Genomic DNA, 9,729 nt, shown 5'->3' with positions numbered 1-9,729 from the left:
CGGTGGAAGCAGTTCTACTGGGGATTCAAATTTTTTAGGCGATGGAGATGTACCCGAAGTCATCTTATTTGAATCTGATCAGTGTATCGGAAGTTTTAAGGAAACAAATAGTTGAGATGCTGCAAGGGGAAGAATTTGCTTTCTAAGGATAATAGCATAAAATATGGATTACATAATTTGGATGAAGGTGAAGAAAAGGGTGATCGTTGGACTTATTGTTTTGATAAAGATGATGAAAATTATGATAAAATGAAGGATAAACAGTTTAGGGAGCAGTTCACGGGTACGGCACCGGGAAAAGATGAAGTAGATACGTCCACTGATGACATAGAGAAGGATAAAGGTAACATTGAGAACAATGAAATAAAATGAAATATGAAGAAAGCGAGACCACGGGTACGGCAAACCTTATTTATAAGTGGCCTCATTGGGCTAACTATTATGAGAATTTGGAAACAAAATATTGGGGAACTGGGGTGATGAGACTAGCTATAGAAATGAAGATACAATTTATGCAAATTTTAGGATGCATAAAGAAGAGGATGATTACTATGATGAAATAGATAATGAGTGCCCTTAAGATTTACCCGACAGTGGAGGTCGGACATGTTCAAATGACACAAAGGTTAGAGAAGATATGGACTCGGACAATAGCAGCAACACTGAAAGTGGTGTAGCATCCAATTCAAGCTTAATACCTAAAGATTTGAAGGATCCTTCGGACGATGAACAAGAATTCAGGCGTATTGAAGGATGACGAAGAACACACACATGACCAACTGAAGAGGAATGTGGAATGCAGAAAAAAAAAAAGGGTACTGAGGATGAAGGTGGCTGGTATAGTAAGGATTTTAGTGATGATGTGGCCGGCATCCAGACACCTAAAGGATCTGATGACGAATAGTTCACTAGGTATAAGAACTGGGATAAGGACATGGATTTGGGACATATAGATCTGAAGGTAGGATTGAAATTTTCCAACAGTGACAAGCGTAAAGAAGCACTGAGGGATTGGGTAGTGAAAAACTGGTCTTTTGTTAAAAATGAAAAGACTAAAATAAATAATTTTTCCATCCCAAAATAATAAGGACATTTGAATTTGACACGTAAATTAAGAAATAATAAGATTATACTGATAGTGGGTGTAAAAGTTTTTCTAAAAGACCAAAATGCCTCTATTTTATGTAATTATTGTGAAAAATGGGGATAGTTTTGTAAAAAAGTGGAGAGCTTGTTACCAAAAATGGAAATGAGACTATTGTTTTGGGACGAACAAAATGGCAAAATGAGACCATTGTTTTGGGACATGGGGAGTACTTGTTTGAAAAAAAAAAGATTTTCCATGGAGGATTCATGCCTCGGGCATAGTAGGTTGATCAATGTTTCAAATTAAGATATTGAAGAGGGAACACAATTGTGCGCATCAAATTGAAAGAAAGCAAGCAGACTTCAATTACATTGGAAATTGGATAAAGGATATTGTAAATGATAATTCGGATATTATCTTTTGGTTTTCAAGAAGAAAATTCGACGAGAGGTGTAGGTTGATGTCAACTTGTTTTAAGGTGTACCGTATAAAAAATTATGCCATCAAGTTGATAAAAGGGAATATATTACAAATATTGTGCAAGTTATGCAAGTACAATTATAGAAGTAGTTGCATACTTGATGTGGATCGGTTTGTTTCACTACGATCCTTAAGAGGATGTAGTTTGGCAGATTTAATAGGGCTTTCTTGATAGATGCAAGGCAATTATCAGTTGTTTTTTGAAAGGATTGTATAAGTGGCCGTTGTTCATAGCTATTGGTAGGGATCCCAATGATAACATCTATCCATTGGCATTTGCTTTTATAGAAATTGAAAGTTTTGAAACATAGGATTAGGTTTTGGAGTAGGTAATGGAGGATTTAGGAGACTGAATGGATAGGGAATGGACATTCATTTTGGCTAGGAAAAAAAGGGTTTGTTGAGGCAGTGATTGTCCAGACGTCTAAAGCAGAGCATCGATTTTGCGTATGACATTTATATAACAACTCCCAAGAGAGATTTAAAGAGATAGAGTTGAACAAATTATTTTTGAATGTTGAGCCTATTTACAGCATTAAAGAACACGATATGGTAATGCAAGAAATTTGAAAAATTGACACACCTTGTGGGATCGAGGTCAAGGCATTCGCGTGATTGATTAAGGTTACCAAACATCATTGGTGTCGAGCCTATTTCCTAGTAAGGACAAAGAGAGATGTTTTGGTTAATAACATGTGTGAGTTGTTCAATCGGTACATAATGGATATGAGATACCGGTATGGTACAGATTATTGAGATGTTTGAGTGGATCTGTCACAAGTTAATGGTACAGATTCAAGTTAAGCGCGCTCGAATCATTAAGTTCGAGGAATGGTGTGTCCGAATATTTTGAAGAAAATTGAGAACCAAATGGTTGAAAGTCGCAATTGTTTTCCATTATGGAGCAGATGGGACAAATTTAAGGTGATGCATTTCACTCGCAATCATATTGTGTGGCTAGATAGTCGTAATTACATATGTGGGATGTTCCAGTTTGTAGGTTATCCATGTTGCCATGTCGTAGCAATGATGACGATGCAACCGGAAAGGCATCACGGCGTGGTTTGACTGGCACTTTCTCAAAGTGCCTGTAACACAGTCACAACAAAATGCATTGAAAGAATGTTATGTTTCCTGTGAATGTATAAAATATCTTTACCTATGGTTAATTGATTGACTTCAAATAAATTACAACATAATTTGTCGTCTAACATGTGACTGAAAGAATAGAAAAATACTAGATCGGCGGACAAAGGCAGAAAAGGACGCCTGACTCGGGTTGAAACATAACAGGTATGAATTCTCTTAGAAGGATCACAAATCGATGCACAACCGCCGAATACTGGGGATCAAGCTCAATCCACAATTGAAATTGGAACTAAACATACTCAGCCTTCTAGCTGCCTAACAACTGCTTCACTCTTAAAAAGTGTGTTCAATTTTTTATAGATCGAATTTACTGCAAAGAAAAAAAAAATCAACACTACATTAAGTCAAGCCCTAATGTACTGCGAAGGAAAAAATTCGACCAAGAACAAATTCGACCTTAATTCATCAGTTCATCCCACGGCATTTTTCGCAAAACAAATTTTTCCATAATTCGAGCAAAACCAATTCTTCGAATGTTCTCTAAGATGAGGTAAAAAATAGAAGCTAAACCTACTCATTTCAGCCATAAAAAGACGAATCCTAACACTTTTACCGAATGTCGAAAAGAACAGGATTTCGAAAAAAAAAAGTTCTTATATTCACACCTCGAAAAGTTCTAAAACATTAGAATTTGTTGCATATAAACCTAGATTACAAATGGGTGCTCCTCGATAGAATCAATTATCACTTTTTCATTTGTCTAAAGTGATTTTTCTATTTGAAGAAAATAAATATATCTCACATAATAAAAAGGTAAAATAAATTTTTTATTTGATTATCTCACACATTGCGTACACTATTAAGTGCTCTGTCTAGTGTAGATGACAACAAATTTACTACAATATTAGACTATCTCCAACTGATTCTTCTATTTTCTCTAAATTTTCCTCCAAAGTTTTGTCTAAATTTTAACTCCACTCCAACCCACTTTTTCTTTTTTTTTACTCTAAAAAGAATATTTCGCATTTATTTTTTATTTTTAAACAATTACATAACATTTATTCAACTTTTATATTTACATATTAACCCAAAATTCTCTTTTCAATAAATTCAAATTATCTTACTGAGATAATTTTTAAATAATAATAATAATATATTAAATTTAATTTTTTTTTATGTGAAAAAATAATAATTTACAAAATTAAATAAAATAAAAAAACTAAGGTGAAATTACAAATATATTAAGAATTAAACTAAAATATTATTCATTACAATCCTCTTGATTAACTTAGTCTTCCCATAAATGATCAATTAGTGCACTCCGCAATGCCACATGTTCATCTTTGTCTCTTATCCATCTATGTCGACTCAGAAATTGCTGAAATCAAGCATCTTCATCGACGACTCTTTCAACCATAGGAAGTGGTGTATTTGGACTGTCTATTATTGGTGCATTAAGATCATGTTCATCTTCGATAATCATATTGTGCATGATAATGCATGCAAACATTATGTTATGTAAACATTTTTATCCCCAAAACGACATGGCCTTGCGACAATTGCAAAATGTGATTGCAAAACTCCGAATGCACACTCTACATTTTTTCTACACGCTTCTTGTTTCATTGCGAAATATTGTTCCTTTCGGCCCCATAGCTCATGAATAGTTTTTATTGGGATTGACCACTTTGGGTATATACCATCAGCTAAATAATATCTCATGTCATACTCTTTACCTTAGATAACATAATTTTCAGGTGGAGTAATACCTTGTGTAAGATTGGAAAATCAATTTGATTAGCTTCTAGGGTGATTGTCGGTTTGCCTGAGTATCCGGTATACTGTCCGGAAAATGTTGTGGACAATTTTTCCACTTCCAATGCATACAATCTAAACTACCCAACATTTCGGGAAATCCACGACTTTTTCCAATATGCAGAAGCTTCGCAACATCATTCGCATTGCGTGAGCTTTGGTAAGTTCCTGCGAAAATTTCAACAACCGAACGGAAAAATCTCTTAAGACTTTTAATTGCAATTGGCTCACCGATTTTTACATATGCGTTTGTTGCATCTACTGGTACACTATATGTCAACATTCGGAAAAAAAAAAAAAAAACGGTTCCTTTTTTAGAGGTGATAATCCAAGCTTTCCTGCTCTATCACGCCGTTGCTTGGAATATCTATCATGAGATTTAACACTCTTAAGAATACTAAAAAAGAGGGATCGTGACATTTGCTACTAACGATGAAACATTTCATCGTCGTATCGTGAATTATTGCTGAAGTAATTTTTGAACAAATTGAAATCTGTAGATTTATGATCATGATTGATTACTCTATGACTGAGAGTAGAGCCACCTAGGGAATGATGGTTGAGCATATAAAGATTATCTTGTAATTTTTTGTTTTTATTTTGAAACATTTGAAGTAATTGTTCTTGTTCCGCTACAAAAAATCATCACCCGAAGAAGATGATGATGAATTATGAAGTGAAGAACCTATATTACTGTAATACATCTTAGATTGAGATGAATGATAATTTCATTCTTCACATATATTTATAGAAGGATTTAAAGAGATAATTTAATTACATTAAATTAAATTAAATGAATTAACTCAATTTAATTTTTCACATTGGATACTATTTAAATGGACCATAAAAAATGACACAATTTTATATTAGATTAAATTAAATGAATGGATTTAATTTAATTTAATTATTCATATTGGATACCATTTTAATGGCCCAAAAAAATAATACAATTTTAAATCAACTAAAAAAGAATGAACACAATTAGATATCTTTATTGGATATCAATATAATGGACCAAAAAATGATACAATTTTAAATCAAATAAAAAAAATAGACACAATTAAATATCTACATTGAATACCAATTTAATGGATAAAAAATGACACAATTTAAAATCAAATAAAATAAAAAATTGAATGGACATAAATGTTCACATTGCATACTAATTTTATGGACAAAATTGAAGATTCCAAAATTGGATACCACACAATATTTTGTCTATATATACTCATATTCCAAATAATTCATCCAACAACACTGTTTTTTAACCTCCCCTCTAAACAAAATTAAAATACTACATTTCTCAGCATTTCTCATTCAAACAAAATGAGTTCTTGAGCTTCTGGTTACATTTCCCATGTATATATTAATTTGTGTAGAGCTTATAAGAGTATTTTTCAAGATCTTGTAGTAGGTGTGTATCAGGTTAGGGAGCAAATTTTGGGTAATAGTTGAAGCAACCTATAGTGATCAAATGAAGTCTGACCGATAGATTCGTAATGTAAAATTATTATAATGTCGATGGCATAACATAGAGAAAGCCGTTTCCAAATTAATAACGTGTGCCCGGAAAATTGAAAATATGAATCCCAGTGGAGCATCAGAGCAAGATATTGTAAGTACATATAAATTATATGTTATAGTAGCAATTTGATATGTTTTAATGTATCTACTGAAATCCAACGTTATTTGCAGTTTGATCAAGCGAAGTTGTTAATTATTGAAGATCAAACGTTTTAAAAAAGTTTCAAGTTCCACCATGGTTGGAATTCACTAAAAAATTTCGAAAATTTTTGTGATAACGTGTCAAATGTGAGGAAAAAATTCTAATCACAAAGAGCCGGCTACGTCTCTTTTCGATCACAGTAATCCTATTCCTACTTCTGAATTTTGTTCTCCAAAGGACTTCCAAGTTTTTCTATCAATTTAAAATGAGGATCTGAATGGATCTTCGAGTTGAAGACCCCCTGGAGTAAAAAATGTGAAACTTAAAAAAAAAAAAAAAAAAAAAAATTGAAGAAGATAGTAATGCAATACAAAAACAAAATCAAGAAATTATTAAGTTGATGAAAACACACAAGAGAAAAGAGCAAATATAACAGCTTTCAAATAATCCCAAAAGGAGGATAAAATCTTAGGTTAGGGATTTAAATACCATAGCAGATTCTGATATTCGAGAGTATTTAAAAAATGGACAAAGACGGATTTAAAAAAAAAAAAAAAGAAAAAAGAACCGCGAAACAATAATAGTCCACGCATCCCTCATGTTCGGATCTGTTTGACTATGATTTTAATAATTTAGGTAGAAGTGGATCCGATCATCCACCATATTAATATGTATCTTTATTTATATTACAGTAATTTAGTTATTGTTGCTTTTAAATTTTAATCTTATATTGTAATATTTATGTGTAATATTATATTGTTTAATATTTATATTGTGTAATATTTATAATATTTATTATATAATGTAATATATTATATATTAGAAAAAGGTACACCAAATATACTTTTTGACCCACCGAATTAAAAGAGAATCTGAATAGACCTTTCGACTTAAAATAATAACAATAAATAAAAATAAAAATAAAAATTTTTAAAAAAAGAAAGAAAGTCCGAACAAACCCTCCTCCCGAATTAAAAGAGAATATGAACAGGCCTTCCGAGTGATAATAATAACGATAAAAAAAAATAACCCATCAAATGTAAAATAATACTTCATCCGTCCGCCAAATTTATTCACTTTCTTTTTAGTCCGTCTGCTAAATTTATCACGTTACTAATTTTGGCAAAGTCAATAAATCAACATTTAATTATTACCCTTAATTCAACACTTATTTATAATAAATACCACTAATTTTATTACATTATCTCTTTTCATTTACTTTCATTTATAACTAAATTTTTAAAAATATCCTCAACTATCTACCACTTTTTCAATAAAATATTTATTTTTCTTAAACTCTGTGTTAAATCTAAATGGACTATTTTTACTTGACCGGGGAGTAATAACAATAACTAATTAAATTAAAAATATTAAATATATAAAATTTAAAATTTTAAGGACCAATCTGCAAAAAAAACATATTCTCCATTTTCTAAGAAATGCTATAGTGTTCTTCAAAAAATTGAAAGAATACTATAGCCGGCTCTAAAATTGGAGCCAAAAATAAAGTCGTTAAATAATTTTTACTCTAGAAATCAATTATTCCAACATATAAGCTTTATGAAAAACAAACAAAAATGAATGTCACAATTTTTAAATAAGCGAATTTCAAACAACATGTTAATTGATAATTTCGCGGATTCTAAACTATATTTCGGTTGTACTTCATATTTACACTGCACAAATGAAATATAAACAAGCAATAGAAAATTATTACCAGTAGTGAATCTCTGCCACCAAATCCAAACAGTTCCCTTCCCAGTCCCTACCCACTTTTTAACCGAGGTACCACAAACCAAATACATTTACTTTTTTCTTTTTTTTATTTTAAGAGAAAAGAGTCATATCATAAAATTACAGGTGCTCACTACTCAAATCGTTATTGGGCTTTCTTTTGCCCTACTTTGGGCCACACTCTATTTAACAATATACAAACAAAAGATGCCCATTACATTTACGCCGGCGAAGCTTAAGCGGCGGACGGTGCGGTCACATAGGGAACCCTCGTCGGCGCCGGCAGTGCAGGCGGATGCGCGGCGGGGATGATGCCCTGATTGTAATTTAGAGTCTCGTCGTTGTAGATCTCCCGCCACCTCTTGACGAGGAGCTTGATGTCTTCCCTGTCCATGTTGGGTTCCTCGCCGGTGTAGCGCCATGGCTTGGAGCCGGCAGCGCAGTAGTGCACCACCTTCACCTCCTCCAAATTGACGTTCTCCGGGTGCCTCCACAGCATCGCCAGCACCAGATTGTAGACGTTGGGGATCGGCTTGTATATGTCGCGGAAGAACATATTCAGGAAATCCTGCACGCACGCGGAGGCAAGTTTAATTTAATTAAATTAAATTAGGGTTTCGATCGAAATTGGGCGTTTGATTTGATTTTATTACCTGCTCGGCGAATGGTGTGGGGGGAGTGATTTTGAGAGTATTGAGAAGATCATGGTAGATGGGGAGGCTGGGCTCGAAGACGAACATCCCTGCGTTGAAGTAGAGAGGGGGCTTGGGGCCGATGGTTCGGGGCCATTGGACACGGTCGGGGCACTGCTGGCAGTAGCCGATCTGGTACTGTGGGGTGTGGCTCCATGTCTTCTCGCAGAAGCAGTCCATCACGGCGTAGAAGTAGCCGTTGGGCAGATCAAAGAGGTGATCGATGTTGTCGAACACCTGGATGTCTCCGTCAAGGTAGATCATCTTGCTGTACTCCACAAACTGATCATACACAAAGTCAGTGAATACCTTCAATTCAATCAAGATATTATTGAGTAACAGAGTTGTGTTGTGTTGTACTACTACCACTACTGACCTCCCATATTCGGAGCTTCGAGTAATTGATGACGTAATACGCCATGGCGAACTGGGTCTGGTTCTCCGGCGGGTACACCGGCTCGATCTCCCGGACTATGCAGCCCTGCTCTACCAGCTGGCGGCGGTGGTCGGCGGGGACGTCAGGCAGCACCGCCACCACTAGAGGGTAGATGGTGCCGACCTTCCTGAGTCCCTTGGCCAGACCCACCACGCCCTTCACGTAGTCTCCATTGCCTGCCAAGAACGTCACATAGGCGCGGCTCGGGAGGCTGCCGGCTTTCGCTAGACCGGACGCCGCCCGGTTCAAGGCTGCGGTCGTGATTTCAGGGGCCATATTTATGTTCGGTAGTATTTTGCTCGACTCGGAAACGAAAGGACAGAAGAATCGCTCTGCTGCTGCTTGCAAATGGCTGACTCTGTAGAAACTGTTAGCTTAAAGAAGAAAGGGTGAGTTGGTGATTCTGGAGCATTCGGTTGTGGGGGTATATATAGAACCAAAGGGTTATAGTAAATTACGAAAATGAAGATTCAAATTTTGTTGGTATTGGTACACTTGTCCCACTCTTCCAGATTCGGACTCGGTGGGTAAATTGATGAGGATGGTGAATGCAAGTTGGAGTGAATCTGGACCGTCCATCACGGATCGGAGGGCTACGTGTTGTGCATGTAGAAAGTTCTGGGAGGACATGGACGGTGCCAAAATTTAATATCGGATGGGGCCCACGTCTATATATGCTGACACCAAGTTTGGGTCCCACAGAAAGTATTTGTTGAAAATGAATATTCTA

General features: G+C 35.0%; 1 protein-coding gene across 1 annotated transcript; it reads right to left on the bottom strand.

Annotated features, from left to right (window-relative positions):
* Positions 1-7,937: 7,937 nt before the first annotated feature.
* LOC127261153 (galactinol synthase 2-like) lies at positions 7,938-9,406 on the bottom strand. The gene is made up of 3 exons (XM_051289373.1): positions 8,940-9,406; positions 8,525-8,845; positions 7,938-8,439 (listed from the first exon to the last, which is right to left on the bottom strand). Exons 1-3 carry the CDS (start codon positions 9,273-9,275, stop codon positions 8,107-8,109), a joined length of 990 nt encoding a protein of 329 aa, XP_051145330.1. The 5' UTR covers positions 9,276-9,406; the 3' UTR covers positions 7,938-8,106.
* Between the last annotated feature and the right edge of the window lie 323 nt (positions 9,407-9,729).

Source organism: Andrographis paniculata, unplaced genomic scaffold (genome assembly GCF_009805555.1).
Source record: "Andrographis paniculata isolate CXL003 unplaced genomic scaffold, ASM980555v1 Contig62END, whole genome shotgun sequence".
NCBI classification, from domain to species: Eukaryota; Viridiplantae; Streptophyta; class Magnoliopsida; order Lamiales; family Acanthaceae; genus Andrographis; species Andrographis paniculata.
This window is presented reverse-complemented; position numbering and strand designations above follow the sequence as displayed.